We start from the raw sequence: 15,913 nt of genomic DNA, 5'->3' as shown, positions 1-15,913 counted from the left end.
TGATCACTCCCTGCTCCTTGAACACTATAAAACTCCTCACTACCCCCTCCAGGGTGGGTCACACAGTCTTGAGGGCATTAGCCCCGTGTGGCCCCTTTGCCTGGCAAAACAATAAAAGCTACTCTTTTCTACTTCACCCAAAACTCTGACTCCGCGTTTCTATTCAGCACCGGTGAACAGAGTCTGAGTTTCGGCAACAGGATTTTATTATTTTGATATATTAACAGACGAATTTATAATAACCCAATGCATCCTTGCAATCCTGGTCATCTCCAGCTCCCACTATAGGGGTCTGTTTCCTTTACCACGCTGCCCTTTAAGAGGTGATGGATGAAACTGAGCCAAACAGGAAGGCGGTTGCCCAGGGAAATTTAATAATTAAGTAACAGAGGCTTGGTTCATTCACCATCAGTTTAGGTGGTGTCTTGAAAACTTTTGCTTTGGTAGGAGAAATTTGAGTTAGATGGGTTAACTGGACTATGACGTCGCCTCCTGTGGAGGGCAGTGAAAAACTCTGGCTATAATGGAAATATTCACGGTGCCAGTACAACCATACAGTTGCCAAATACCATGTTTCGGCCAGCTGCAAAGTAGCTGTTTACAGCATTCTTTCTCCCGCCCCACGTTCTACTGGTGGACTCCATTTCCCAGCATTCCCCTGCCCACAGAGACCTTAGGCCTAGAGGAGCGTGAGCCGCAGTGGTTTCTGGGAAATGTAGTCCAGCTGCGGAGCGCAGTTTAAAGAACCAGGACTTGAGGTTCCGAGGCAGCGACCGCGCAGGCGCTTTCCGGGGCCCGAAGGAGGGCTGTAAGGCCTGGCTGCCGCGCACAACCGGCGGAGGCTTACAGGTGAGTTTCGACCTGGCGGACCCGAGAGGCTGCCAGTAGGTGTGGGCTGACCGAGGCAGGTGCGCAGGAGGTGGGCCGAGTCTGCCTGGGTGGGAGGGGAAGGGCGCTGTGAGCTGCCCCAGAGCCCCACTGCCATCGACTCAGCGCACAGGAATTGGGCGCCCGCTGTTTTCCAGGAGTCTAGGCGAGTGCGGATCTGCGGCCATTTCCCAGGAAGGAGAATGTACCTTTTCCTCACTTAGCAGGTGAAGAACAGGCAAGGGAGATTCCATGCCTTCTTCCAGATCGCAATGCCAATGAGTTGTCGACATGGTGTGAAACCAGGGATGTCTGACCCGAAAGCCCTAGCCCCTCTCTCTGGGTCTCATCTCCCCTCTCTAATCTCCCACCACCACCCCAACCCCCATTCTGCCTCTCTCTCTCTCTCTCCCTGGGTCTCTGTTTCTCTTTCTCTGTGTCTGTCCCCTTCTCTCTGGGCCTCTGCGTGCCCCCAGCCTCCATAAGCCTCTGTATGTTTTCTAAAAACAGTCATTTTCTTCCAAAACCATTGCCCTATGCTCACCTCAGGAAATGAACATCCATACAATACTATTGATTAGCTCATCTGCCGGGCTTTTTCAGATTTTGCTAATTGTCCCAATAATGTCCTTAATGGCAAAAGAAAATCCCGTGTCATGCACTGCGTTCGTTGTCGTCGCTTTAGTCTCCGTTAACCTGGAACAGTTGTTCAGTCTTTCTTTGACCTTCATGATCTTAGCAATTCTGAAGATTGCAGACCATGTACTTCTAGAATGTCCCTCAGTTTGGATGTGTTGGTTGTTCCCTTGTGACTAGATTTAGGCTACATGCTTTTGGCAGGAATACCTTAGGAGTGATGCTGTGTCCTTAACAGAGCAGGAGCCTGTGATGTCCACTTGCCTGTCACTGGTCACATTGGCCTCGATCACTTGGCTAAGGTGGCATCTGCCAAGTTTCTCCCCTTTAAAAAGTTATCCTCGGGGCTTCCCTGGTGGCGCAGTGGTTGAGAGTCCGCCTGCCGATGCAGGGGACGTGGGTTCGTGCCCCGGTCCGCGAAGATCCCACATGCCGCGGGGCAGCTGGGCCCGTGAGCCATGGCCGCTGAGCCTGCGCGTCCGGAGCCTGTGCTCCGCAACGGGAGAGGCCACAACAGTGAGAGGCCCGCATACCGCAAAAAAAAAAAAAAAAAAAAAAAAAAAGTTATCCTCTTCGTTTTGTAATTACAGTAGATCCCATTATCCTCGGAGGGTACATTCCAAGACCCCCAGTGGATGGCTGAAATCTTGGATTGTACTGAACCCTCTATATACTGTGTTAACCTAAAGAATAAAGCAGTGGGTTATTTTACCAGCAAAATGGGCTTATTCAGGAACAGCAAAGAATTGCAATTCAGGACAAGCAGGCTATAGCAAAAGCTATAGGAAGTCCAACAAACAAGAGAGGAACTTTGTCTTATAGAGAAAAAAAGAAAAACAGGAAATAGAGAGGAGTTCTTTTGAATGAAAGTCCATTGGAGAAAAGTGAGAATTCAGAGTGGTGATGGTTTCTCATTGGCCTAGTTGCTGCGGTAGTTGATTTCTTGTAGGGGATGCAATGTACATCTTTTCTTGTTATTTCCTGCTGAAGCTTCTTCCATTAGGGCCTGTGATGGATGTGGAGTGGTGCTACTTGAGAACTCCCCGTCCTGGCCTCCCAACTCCACTTTTTAAATAATCTGATCTAATCTAATTTAATTTAATTTTTGGCTGTGCCACGCGGCATATGGGATCTTACTTCCCTGAACAGGGATCGAACCCACGCCCCCTGCATTGGAAGCATGGAGTCTTAACCACTGGACCGCCAGGGAAGTCCCCCAACTCCACTTTAAATGAGGTTCGCCTTTATTAATTTTCACAGTGTTTTTTTCTAAACATTCATACCTATGATAAAATTTCATTTACAAATTAGGCACAGTAAGAGATTAACAATAATAACTGATAATAAAATAGAACAATTTTAAGAATATACAGTAATAAAAGTTTTGTGAATGTGGGCTCTCTCAAAAGATCTCATTGTACAAATTTAATGCCTCTTCTGTAAAGCACTTATGCTTATGCACTGTGGCTGTAACTTTTGCAGTTTGTTGGGGGTTTTTTGTTTTTTTGGCCATGCGGCTTGTGGGATCTTCCCCGATCTGGGATTGGATCCGGGGTCATGGCAGTGAAAGTGCTGAGTCCTAACCACTGGACTGCCAGTAAAGTCCTGAATTTCTTTTTCTTTCGTCACAATTTCACAGATAGAAGATTCATTCTTACCATAGATCTTAGCAACCTCAGCATATGATTTTTTTTCTTTTGTTTTTTAAATTTTATTTATTTTTGGCTGTGTTGGGTCTTCGTTGCTGTGCGCAGGCTTTCTCTAGTTGCGGTGAGTGGAGGCTACTCTTCATTGCAGTGCGCTGGCTTCTCATTGAGGTGGCTTCTCTTGTTATGGAGCATGGGCCCTAGAGCGCAGGCTCAGTAGTTATGGCGCACAGGCTTAGTTGCTCCGTGGCATGTGGGATCTTCCCAGACCAGGGCTCGAACCTGTGTCCTCTGCATTGGCAGGCAGATTCTTAACCACTATGCCACCAGGGAAGTACCGGCAGACAGATTCTTGACCACTGTGCCACCAGGGAAGTCTGATATTTTTTTCTTTCTTTATTGAGATCTTTTACCTTTTCACTTAAAGGAAGCACTTTACAGCTTCTCTTTGGCATATTCGAATTACCAGCATCACTACTCTTGCACTTTGGGGCCATCACTAAGTAAAATAAGGGTTACTTGAACACAAGCACTGTGATACCGCGACAGTCCATCGAGACAACTACTAAGTGACTATTGGGCAGGTACGCTGGACAAGGGGATGATTCATGCCCCAGGTGGGCTAGAGGGGGACGGCGCAAGATTTTATCACGATACTCAGAATGGTGTGTGATTTAAAACTTGTGAATTGTTTCTTTCTGGAACTTTCCATTCAGTGTTTTTGGACCACAGTTGACCTCAGGTAACTGAAACCGTGGAAAGTGAAGCCACGGATAAGGGGGCCCTACCGTAGTAAGTGACTCATGAGGAGGTGGTTAAGCCTCTGTTCCTCATCAAAATTTCACCCACTGGTTTCATCCCTCAGGTGGGTGCGTTCCTGTGTAGCTGGGTGGACGTGCAGCTGTTTGCCTAGAAGCACATGAGGCTCTGAGTCTTTATTTCTGGACCGTGTTAGTTTCCCATTTCTGCTCTAACAAATTACCAGAAACTTAGTGGCTTCAAACAATACAGATGTAGTATTCTCTTACAGTTCTGGAGGCCAGAAGTCTGAACTGGTTTTCACTGGGCAGCAATCAGGGTGTCAACAGAGCCATGCTTCCTTCAGAGGCTCTAGGGGAGAATCCGTTTCCTGGCCTTTAGCAGCTTCTAGAGGCTGCCTGCATCCCTTGGCTCGTGGCCCCTTCCTTCAGCTTCAAAGCCAGAGGCACAGTGCCTTGTCTCTCTGACTGCTCCTCTTTACTTCTGTCACATGGGCTTCTCCTCCGTGTCAGATCTCCCTCTGCCTCCCTCTTATAAGGACACTTGTCATTGCATTTAGAGTCCACCCAGATAATCCGGGATCATCTTCCCATCTCAAGATGCTTAACTTGAGAGGCAGTGTTCCAGGCTGGGGTTACAGTCCTGCCCAAAGACTCAAACCTAGTGTTTTTTTATCTACCTTGCAGTGTATGGGGCTTTCCAGAGCCCACAGACATCAATCCCTCCAGGCAGCCTGTGGAAAGGTCACATATTTAACTTGGTTTTTCTAAGAACTTGCTGGGGCTCTGAGCTCACAGCCTGGTTCTGTTACAAATGTTACAAGTGGGTGTGGTCTGCACACAGCCCGCTCTGCTCTGAGTCAGGAGAGGCTGGCTGCATTCAGGAACTCACCATCCCCCAAAAAGGAAAAAAAGATGCTTAACTTAATCACATCAAAAGTTCATCCCAGGCCTTCCCTAGTGGCGCAGTGGTTAAGAATCCGCCGCTAATGCAGGGGCCACGGGTTCGAGCCCTGGTCCGGGAAGATCCCACATGCTGCGGAGCAGCTAAGTCCCAGCGCCACAACTACTGAGCCTGTGCTCTAGAGCCAGTGAGCCACAACTACTGAGCCCGCTTGCCTCAGCTACCGAAGCCCACGCACCTAGAGCCCGTGCTCCACAACAAGAGAAGCCACCGCAATGAGAAGCCCGCTCACCGCAACGAAGAGCAGCCCCCGCTCGCCCCAACTAGAGAAAAGCCCACACACAGCAACAAAGACCCAATGCAGCCAAAAATAAATAAAATAAAATAAATTTATATATATAAAAAAAAAAAAGAACAGGGGCCTCAGGCACCCTGCCCTGAGCCTTTGCTTTGGCTCTCAGGAGACATCTTGACGTCATGAGGCATCTTTGGCAAAGTGTCTGTCTGTCTAGGCCAGAACTGACCCCCTCTCTGCTCCATCTTCCTCCTGTAGCTTTGCAGACTTAGGCCTGGTCCTTTCTTCTGGAGGTGCATGCCTGGGACCCAGCAATGGCCATCAGGACCCTGACGGGCAAGGGCCAGGTGAGTCTGGGCTCCCTCTTCCCCGAGATGACTTTGTAGACCCCAGACGGCTTTCCCCGTCTCCACCTGTGCCCTCAAGATCTTCTGCCCTTCCCAATACTGGGAGAGATGAGGTGATGGGAGTTTCTCTGGGACTGGGAGGTGCGGGGTCTGGGGGCAGGATTCTCTGAGATGGGACATTATGACACGGTCTAAAAATCAATCATCTAACGCTCAGCAGCCGTTTGGTTACCAGGTGAAGTGGGCAGTGGATGGTTTTGCTTCATCCTGAGCCTTATTCTTGGAATCAGGAGTGGGGGTTGGGATCATAGTTGGAGTGTGGGATGGAGTGGGACTTAGGAGTAGCTCCGACATACAATGACTGGTAGTTGTTGGGTTTTTTTTGGCCGCGCAGCATGCAGAACTTCCCCAACTAGGGATTGAACCTGTGCCCCCCTGCACTCGAAAAGCGGAGTCTTAACCACTGGACCACCAGGGAAGTCCGGTAGTTTTTTAAAAGTGTTTCTCAGGGCTGTCATGTACAGGTGTGTAGGTTACGTACTGCACAAGGGTGCCTCATCTCAGTGGCATGATTTGCATCTTCCACCTCCTACATCGGTATATTGATTATAGCAGTTTACACGCAGATGGCAGTCAACTGTCACATGCTAGAAATAATTGGTGTATTATAACAATTTTCCAACAGATGGCAGTAAAGAGTCATGTGAATGCGGGGGGCCTTGTTCTACTTTCTACCAAGGTGCCTGTGGGCTAACGGCTGCCCTACCTAGACATTTTACATTCCCATGAGCCGGTTTAATTCAGTCGTCCCAAATCTGCCAAGTCAGAACGTTCCAGTGCAGGGAAAAAGTGGTAGCCTCTTGACCCATGACCTGTCCCACCCCAGAGTTCTGGAAAGACGTGTCTGTCCATGATATAAAATTGGCCCTTGCAGGAATCGGTGACCTTCAAAGATGTGGCTGTGGACTTCACCCTGGAGGAGTGGGGCCAGCTGGGGCCTGGGCAGAAGGAGCTGTATCGGGATGTGATGCTGGAGAACTACCAGAACCTTCTCTCGCTGGGTGAGGCCCTGCCCCCTGCCCTCCCAGGAAGAGGCAGGATGCCCCCTTCAGCCCTCATCTCCTCCATGCCCACCCACTGCTTAACTGTGGGCATTCACGGGGGTCCTGTCTGCTCCTCTCACCGGACCCTCCTGGGCCACCCCTGTCCATCTCTCTGTCTCTCTGCTGGCTTCTCCCAGAGTCCCAGCATCCCCGAGGGCCCCAAGTCCTCTGCCTGTCCCACCAAATCTTCAGCCTGTGCCCCTGCCCTCTCCTTTTTAAAAAAAAAATTTTTTTTTTTTGTTTCGGTTTTTTCTTTGTTTCGTTTTTTTTTTGCGGTACGCGGGCCTCTCACTGTTGTGGCCTCTCCCGTTGTGGAGCACAAGCTCCGGACACGCAGGCTCAGCGGCCATGGCTCAGGGGCCCAGCCGCTCCGCGGCATGTGGGATCTTCCCGGACCGGGGCACGAACCCGTGTCCCCTGCATCAGCAGACAGACTCAACCACTGCGCCACCAGGGAAGCCCTTCTTTTCTTTTTTTTTTAAATTTTATTGAAGTATAGTTGATTTACAATGTGGTGTTAATTTCTTCTGTACAGCAAAGTAACTCAGGTATACATATATATATATTCTTTTTCATGTTCTTTTCCATTATGATTTATCACAGGATATAAATATATTATTAAATATATTTCCCTGTGCTATACAGTAGGACCTGTTTAACCATCCTATATGTAATAGTTCGCCTCTGCTAATCCCAAGCTCCCAATCCGTCCCTCCCCCACCCCTCCCCCTTGGCAACCACAAGTCTGTTCTCAATGTCTGTGAGTCTGTTTCTGTTTCGTAGATATGTTGATTTGTGTCATATTTTAGATTCCACATATAAGTGATATCATACGGTATTTGTCTTTCTCTTTCTGGCTTACTTCGCTTAGTATGAAAAACTCTAGGGGCTTCCCTGGTGGCGCAGTGGTTGAGAGTCCGCCTGCCGATGCAGAGGACACGGGTTCGTGCCCCGGTCTGGGAAGATCCCACATGCCGTGGAGCGGCTGGGCCCGTGAGCCATGGCTGCTGAGCCTGCATGTCCGGAGCCTGTGCTCCACAGCGGGAGAGGCCCCAACAGTGAGAGGCCCGTGCACCACAAAAAAAAAAAAAAAAAAAAAAAAAAAACAAACAACTCTAGGTCCATCCATGTTGCTGCAGACGGCATTATTTCATTCTTTTTTATGGCCGAGTAATATTCCATTGTATATATGTACCACATCTTCTTTATCCATTCATCTATTGATGGACACTTAGGTTGCTTCCACGTCTTGGCTATTGTGAATAGTGCTGCTATGCACATACGGGTGCATCTTTTTTTTTAATTATTTTTATTGGAGTATAACTGCTTTACAATGTTGTGTTCGTTTCTGCTGTACAGGAAAGTGAATCAGTTATACGTATACATACATCTACTCTTTTTTAGATTTCCTTCCCATTTAGGTCACCACAGAGCACTGGCTAGAGTTCCCTGTTCTAAACAATAGGTTCTCGTTAGTTATCTAGTTTATACATAGTAGGGTATGCGTGTATCTTTTTGAATTAGCGTTTTCTCTGGATATATGCCCAGGAGAGAAACCACATTGTTTTGAACAAACAGTTCAGGCACAGGGAGCGCCTCTTACCAGTTAGAGAGTTCTGGAACCCTCCTGAAACCCAGGCTCCCAGATGCCAGCAAGGGCAACCTTGCAAGCAGGCCTTGCCAAGGAGAGCAGTCAGCCTGCTGTGTTAAACCCTTTTCTGCACATACAGGTGAGGTCCCCTCAGTCTGCCCCCTGAGCTTCAATCTGTGCAGCTGGTGGCCTGCAGAATACCTCCCTGGGGAGATCCCATGCTCCCTGTCCCCACTGAGTTCCCCATATCCCCCTGGACCCACTCCTCCTCCTGTTCCTGCATCTCAGGGACAGTTTCCGCCCATCCAGTCACCAGGCCAGTCCTGGGCATGGCCTGTACCCACTCCTTCATACCCTTATGTGACCTGGCCCCTGCCCACCTCCTCAGTGTTATCCCCTTCCATTCTCTTCCTTCTCCCGCTTCTCCATTTAAGGTGGGAGTGATTTTTCAGCATGTTTGCTCACAGGAATGATCATTAGGGACTATGTTTGTTTCCTAGGGCGGCTGTACCAAATTATCACAAACCTGGGGACTCACAACAGCAGAAATGTATTCTCTCACAGTTCAGGAGGCCAGGAGCGCAAAACCAAGGTGCAGGCAGGGCCGGGCTCCTTCTGAAGACTCCTGGGGAGAGTCCTTCCTGGCTTTCTCCAGCGTCTGAAGACTCGTGGCATTCTTGGCGTTCTTTGCCCTGTACCTGCATCACCCCAATCTTTGCCTCCATCTTCACCTGGCCTTTTGCCCTCCAAATATGTCTGTGTGTCTCTCCTCTTCTTATAAGGACACCAGTCATTGGATTTAGGGCCTACCCGAATCCAGTAGGACCCCATCTTAACCATTTACATCTGCAAAGTCCCTCTTTCCAAATCAGGCCGCATGCTGAGGTTCCTGGGGGCATAATATTCCCCCACTGCAGGAAGAGAGGAATTAATGATCTCAAAGACAGCAGGCCTGAAAAAGTCAAAAGAAACAGATGAGGTGAATTTTAATAATCTGTTCTGTTGTACCCAGCCTAGCCAAAATATGATCATTTAGGCACATGTTGACATCATAATCAATCTATGAATTATTAATGAGATTGTTTCCTTTTTTCTCCATATCAAGTCTTTGAAATGCTATGTGTATTTTTCACTCAACTTGAACAGAGAGCTGGAGCCTTCAACAGTGATGTCAGGGCTCAGGTTCTCTCTGGAATGTAGTAGGCACTCAATAAACGAGTCTTGCAGATCTTCTAATCATTAGGTGTCCAATGTATGCATCTCCCCTGCAGACCCAGGGCTTGGGGCCCAGCCCTGAGGCCTCCCTGTGACTGTGGCACCCATGGCCAAGTCTCACATTTTTTTCTGGGGCAGGGCTTCCTGGGTCCAAACCCGATGTGATCTCCCGTTTGGAGCGAGGGGAAGAGCCCAGGATGGAGAGGAGAGAAGCCCGGCGAGTTACCTGTTCAGGTGGGTGAGGATGTCCAGCAGATGCGAGCTGTCTTCCTACCCTCCATCTGTCATGATCAGTGACGGTCATTCGAGAGTGAGGGAGTGTACCATACAGGCCATCACTGTGGGTGCTGGGTTCAAATCCCAGCTGCACTGCTTCCTGGCTGTGTGACCTTCAGGCAAGTCATTTAGCTCCTCTGTGCCTCAATTTCCTCATCTGCAAAATGGGGTCAATAATAGCACCTGGGATTGGGAAGAATAAGTGAGTTAATACATACAGAGGGCACCCAGAACCCCCTGCTCAGAATAGGCTATGATGGGGAGTTCCCTGGCAGACTCTGGGCTTTCACTGCTGTGGGCCCAGGTTCAATCCCTGGTCGGGTAACTAAGATCCCACAAGCCGCGCAACATGGCCAAAAAAAAAAAGAAGAGGCTACAATGGTTATTGTTATGATTATTTATTGGAAATCACTTGTGTAAGAGACCCAGAAGTGGGATCTGGCCTGACGTGTTGGGGCACAGGAAGAGGCCAGATTTCTGCCCCTACTGGCCCGTGACCTCATCAGAGGAGGGAATTGAAGCATCCTTTTTTCCATCACTTGTCCATCTTGCTGTGGGGCCAGTACTTACCCCTTCCTGCCCCCTCACTCACCATAGCCCATCAGGCCCCAGTCTTGTCCCTCCTGCCCCCTCTCTTTGCCCATTCCCCACCCCCCCCACCAACAGCCCTGGCTCAGCCCTCAGCGACCCTCACCTGGACCCTCACCCCAGCCTCTCCCTGGCCTCCCAGCCTCCAGTCTTCTGGTTCATCTCACACACAGCCCCAGATCCCGTCCCTCCCCTGCTCATAGCCCTCATGTGTCTCCCCAGTGCCCCTGAGACAAAGTCCTAGCCGCACACCCGGCACCCAAGGCCCTGCGTGATCCAGCCTGCTCTGTCTCTGGCCTCATCTCCCATTACCATCCACCCGTGTTGGTACCCCACACCCTGACCTCACTCCCTGCAGTGCCTGTTCCTCCCTGAACTTGAATGTGTGTTCCCACCTTTGGGCTTGTGCACATGCTGCTCCCTCTGCCTGGAACACCCTTCCCTGCTTTGTCTGCCTGGCAGACGCCTTCATGACCCTCAAGGCTACAGGTCACCTCTTCCAGGAGGCCTTCCCTGACTTCCAGGCTGAGTGACCTGCCCCTTCTCGTTGCTTTCACAGCTCCTTGCTTGAGCTGCTATTCGTGCTCTTGTTCATGTGGCAGTTAAGAGTGTGGGCTCTGGAGCCAGACTCTCTGAGTTCAGATCCCAGCTCTGCCACTGTCAGGCCGTGTGACTGTGGGTAAGTGACTTAAGCTCTTGGTGCTTATCTGTCAAGTGGGGACATTGGGGACACTGATAGTACCCACTTCACTGAATTTCTTTTGGGGACTGAATTAGAGAACTCTGGACTCTAAGACTCAAGTGGATTTCCCTGGGTGAAGACCTCTCCCATGTGTCTCCGAAGTTCACATCAGTAGAGAAAAGCACATCCAAGTGACCCTTGCAGAGAGAGGCTGACATGGAAGCCCACACATGATCTCTCTAGCCTTCACCTACACACATATTTGTTACATACTTTGCTGTAAGAAATTTTAGCTGTGCGTACAACTTGTTGTTGGGTCATGTAAATCCTTCCAGAAAAATCACCAAACTAGTGGATGGTTGTGGGATCACCCCAAACAGAGACATAGCAACTAAATGCTCTGCGGGATTTTGAAAATAATCCTGTTGTCAGTGGATTAGGCAATGGTTTCTTAGATGTGACATCAAAGGAACAAGCAAGAAAAGAAAAAATAAATTGGACATCATCAAAATTTAAAACTTTTGTGCTTCAAAAGACACTGTAAAGAAAATGAAAAGGCAACCCACAGAAAGCAAGAAAAATTTTGTAAATTATATGTCTGATAAGGGACTGATCCTTCTTACAACTCAGTAATAAAAAGACAAATAATCCAGTTAAAAATGGGCCAAAGATCTCAATAGCCGTTTCTTCAAAGACACACAAATGATCAGTAAGCATATGAAAAGATGCTCAATATCATTAGCACATACCTGCTACATGACCAGCCGTGGTGAAGACCCCAAATCAGGCACCAGATGGGCATCATGAATCTTCCATTTACAGTAAACAATGCTGGGACTTCTCGGGCAGTGCACTGGTTAAGACTCCACGCTTCCAATGCAAGGGATGTGGGTTCAGTCCCTGCTCGGGGAGCTAAGATCGCATATGCCACGTGGCCAAGAAAATATTGATTTTCTTTTTTAAACCCCAGCAAATTACACAGTAAACAATGCTGACAGCCTAGTACGTTTTGACCCATGGTGTTGAGCACACAGAAAAAGATCATTAACCAGTAATTATGTAAAATACCAGGAATTCAATTCTCAGAGCTTAGCGAAGGGTCATTGCCATGGTTACAGAGATAAAAACTGAGTAAAGTGGACCTTCTGTGTTAACTCTTTCCCTGCACATGTCCACCAACATAGTGTGAGAATGCTTCTACCATGCTCGTTTGCCAACATTGGATATTTTTAATATTTTCCAATGTAAAAAGTGTCAAATGGCATCTGAGAAATTTGACTTTTTAGACTTATTACTGATGTTGAGCATCTTTTTCACATATTTATCAGCCACTTGTTTTTCTTCTGCAAAATGTCTATTCACATTCCTGCTTCACTATTTCATTAGATTGTTTCTCTTTTTCTTATCGATTTGTGAAAATGTATTACAGATATGGCTAAGAAACCACTGTGCATATAAACTGCTTTGCAACTCTTTTTTTTTTTTTTTTGGTACGCAGGCCTCTCCCGTTGTGGCCTCTCCCATTGCAGAGCACAGGCTCTGGACGCGCAGGCTCAGCGGCCATGGCTCACGGGCCCAGCCACTCGGCGGCACGTGGGATCCTCCCGGACCGGGGCACGAACCTGCATCCCCTGCATTGGCAGGCGTACTCCCAACCACTGCGCCACCAGGGAAGCCCACAACTCATTTTTTTGCATGTTTAGAATATACTGAGACCATTCTTCCATGTCACAACATGAATCTATCTACCTCATGCCTTTAGAACTAGCAATATAAACTTTGAAATCTTTCTTTTTAAGATTACAATGTCAGGGAATTCCCTGGTGGTCCAGTGGTTAGGACCCTGCACTTCCACTGCAGGGGACACGGGTTCCATCCCTGGTTGGGGAACTAAGATCTCACAAGCCACACAGCCAAAAAAAAAAAAAAAAAGATTACAATGCCAGATCTAAATAACCAGCTTCTTTTGTCCTGGGACAGATGAAATTCATATTTTCCATTTCTTTCAGACTTGGAGACAAGCTCTGAAACTACTCAGGAGACACTTCCAAAAAAGAGTATTTCCGAAGAGGTGGCTTCCCCAGTGGGAAAGATGGAGGGCATTTTAAGGGCAGTGCTTGGAGACACCAAGTTGGGGGACTCCTGGACATGTATCCATCAACTGGAAGACCAGGGAAAGCAGGAGAGGCATTTGAGGAGGTTGTTTGCTACTCCCGAGGAAAACACCCATGGCGAGTTGAGACATTTCAGGCAGACCTCAGCTTTCATTGGGAAGCAAAGAGTGCCTGGGGGAGAGGATCCTCAGAAGTGGACCAGGTCAAGAAAGAGCCTGAAACACCAAAGGAAACCATTTAACTGCACGGAATGTGGGAAAGCCTTCATCTACCATTCGGACTATGTCCTACACCAGAGAATTCACACTGGAGATAAGCCCTACAAGTGTAACGAGTGCGGGAAAGCATTCAGCAACAGCTCATATTTCATCCAGCACCACATCATCCACACAGGAGAGAAGCCCTATGCCTGCAACGAATGCGGCAAGACCTTTACCCAGAGCTCATCGCTCACTGAGCATCAGAGGATCCACACTGGAGAGAAACCCTACAAATGCAAGGAATGTGGAAAAGCCTTCACCCAGAGCTCCTCCCTCATCAAACACCAGCGATGCCATACCGGGGAGAAACCCTATAAATGCAACCAGTGTGGGAAGGTCTACTCCCAGGTGTCCCACCTCACCCGCCACCAGAAAATCCACACAGGGGAGAAGCCCTACAAATGCAGTGAGTGTGGCAAGGCTTTCTGTCACACCTCCTCCCTGACTCAGCACCAGACAATCCACACTGGTGAGAAACCCTACAAGTGTAACGAGTGTGGGAAAACCTTCAGCCACAGCTCGTCACTGACCCAGCACCAGCGAGTCCACACTGGAGAGAAACCTTACGAGTGCCCCAAGTGTGGCAAAGCCTTCAGCCACAGTTCGTCCCTGACTCAGCATCAGAGAGTTCATACTGGTGAGAAGCCCTATGAGTGTCATGAGTGCGGGAAGGCTTACACGCAGATCTCCCACCTCATGAGGCACCAGAGCGTTCACGTGGGGGAGAAACCCTATATATGTAATGAGTGTGGAAAGGCTTTCAGTCACACCTCCTCCTTTAGTCAACACCAGACGATCCACACTGGTGAGAAACCCTACAAGTGTAAGGAATGCGGGAAAACCTTCAGCCAGAACTCCTCGCTTATGCGCCACCAGAGAATTCACACCGGGGAGAAGCCCTATGAGTGTACAGTTTGCGGGAAAGCCTACACCCAGATTTCCCACCTCATCCAACACCAGAGGACTCACACCGGAGAGAAACCTTATGAGTGCAGTGAGTGTGGGAAAGCCTTCAGCCGGAGTGCCCATCTCATCGAGCATCAGAAGATCCACACGGGCGAGAAACCCTTTAAATGTAAGGAGTGTGGGAAAACATTCAGTCACAACTCATCCCTAACTCAACATCAGAGGATTCACACCGGCGAGAAACCCTACAGCTGTAACGAATGCGGGAAAGCCTTCAATCAAAGTATCCACCTCATTCAGCATCAGAGGATTCATACCGGGGAGAGGCCCTACAAATGTAAGAACTGTGGGAAAACCTATGCCCAGATTTCACACCTCATTCAACACCAGAAAGTTCATATGGGTGGCAAGCGCTATGCGTGTAAAGAATGCAGAGAGGATTTCAGCTGGGGTTCACACCTGGCCAAACATCAGAGACTTCACACTGTGCACGATGGCTACATCCACAGTAATTTTGAGAAAGCCTTTGCTTGGAACATGCAGCTTAGTGATCATCAGAGAACTCATGCTGACTAGAGAGCCTGAGAATGAAACAAACTGGTGATTCTGCTGCTGGGTTCCATTCAGCCTTCATCAGCAGTAGAAGCTTCTTCCCAGAGAGGAGCCATAACACTATATATTGAGAGAGTTGTTTCCTTTCTTGCCTCCTAGAAGGAGGATGGCACTGTTTATCACCAGCAGAGACAGCTTCTGATCATTTAAAGGGCTCCCCCCTAAAATCTAAGCTTCCCCCCCATTTCTCAACCCTACAACGTCCCTGGATGGTGGTAGCTATGGGGTGGTCTACATAGGATGAAACTTCATCTGGGATCTTAAATAAGGTCTCTCTGAGCTTTTTAAATTTATTCATCATGTGTTAAATTGGAGCCTGGAAATTCAAGAAAAAACAAACACAGCTGGCAATATTCACCTGTTAGAGTAAAAGTCACAAATATATGTAACTAAAGATAAATGCCAGGCGATTTTAGTTTCCTTTAAAACTTTAAGCTACAAATTCCACTGAAAAATCTTCAGTTGGCTTAAACATGGCATATGTTTCACATATTTCCAGCCATTTTTTATGTCCTATTGTTTCTGTCTTTTCCACTTCCAGGAATTGTGCTTTACAAAGTAATTGCCCTGTTAGACATCATTTTCTGATTTTAGTCATGCCCAAAAGGAGGTTTTTATTTCCTTATATTTTTAAAACATAGTATTTTCTATTAGAAAAATAATACATACACTTTTATAACAGGAAAAATTTTTAAGTAGAATAAGATAAGCTTATTTTAAAGGATAATTTGAAAAGTGTAGAGAAGTATGAACTAAAATACCAATTCCCTATAATTCCACAGGCCAGAGATATCCACCTGTCATTTTTGGGTGTATGTCTTTCTGGTTTCGTTTCACTCTGTATTCCATATCCATATTTTTTAATGTTGAAAATTTTGGATCATAAAACAAAAAGCTATATACTCACCTACAACTTGGCCACCCTCAGAAGTCAGGTTGTTTTGATTTTTTTCATCTTTCCTTCTGAATATCATTTTTAAGTAAGTGTTACTTTATTTAATTGTAATCAGAAACAATTTTGGCCTCTCTGTTTTGCCCTCATTATACCATGACATTGTCCTTTGTCACCAAGTAAACGCCATCCTCATCATTATTAGGGCTAATGATGTTTCA

The 15,913-nt window shown here is 47.7% G+C and overlaps 1 protein-coding gene across 6 annotated transcripts in view; it reads left to right on the top strand.

The window, feature by feature from the left end:
- Positions 1-771: 771 nt before the first annotated feature.
- LOC308605562 (uncharacterized protein) overlaps positions 772-15,913 on the top strand; it is a 26,606-nt gene continuing 11,464 nt past the window's right edge. For 3 of the 6 annotated variants that reach the window (XR_014013707.1, XR_014013708.1, XR_014013709.1), the window contains exons 1-5: positions 795-884; positions 5,365-5,453; positions 6,388-6,514; positions 9,501-9,596; positions 12,918-14,525. Coding sequence is in view for 3 of the 6 variants with exons in the window: in XM_081215729.1 (XP_081071855.1) it covers positions 5,421-5,453; positions 6,388-6,514; positions 9,501-9,596; positions 12,918-14,764 (2,103 nt within the window). In the remaining 3 variants the exon portion in view is untranslated. Of the gene's footprint in view, positions 885-2,652; positions 2,740-5,364; positions 5,454-6,387; positions 6,515-9,500; positions 9,597-12,917; positions 15,394-15,913 lie in introns of those variants that run through there. The other 3 variants (XM_081215728.1, XM_081215729.1, XM_081215727.1) reach the window with 3 other exon arrangements.

The sequence above is a fragment of the Mesoplodon bidens genome, assembly GCF_964165515.1.
Source record: "Mesoplodon bidens genome assembly, chromosome: 18".
NCBI lineage: Eukaryota > Metazoa > Chordata > Mammalia > Artiodactyla > Ziphiidae > Mesoplodon > Mesoplodon bidens.
The sequence above is the reverse complement of the archived record's forward strand: the minus strand, read 5'-3'. Positions and strand labels throughout refer to the sequence as shown.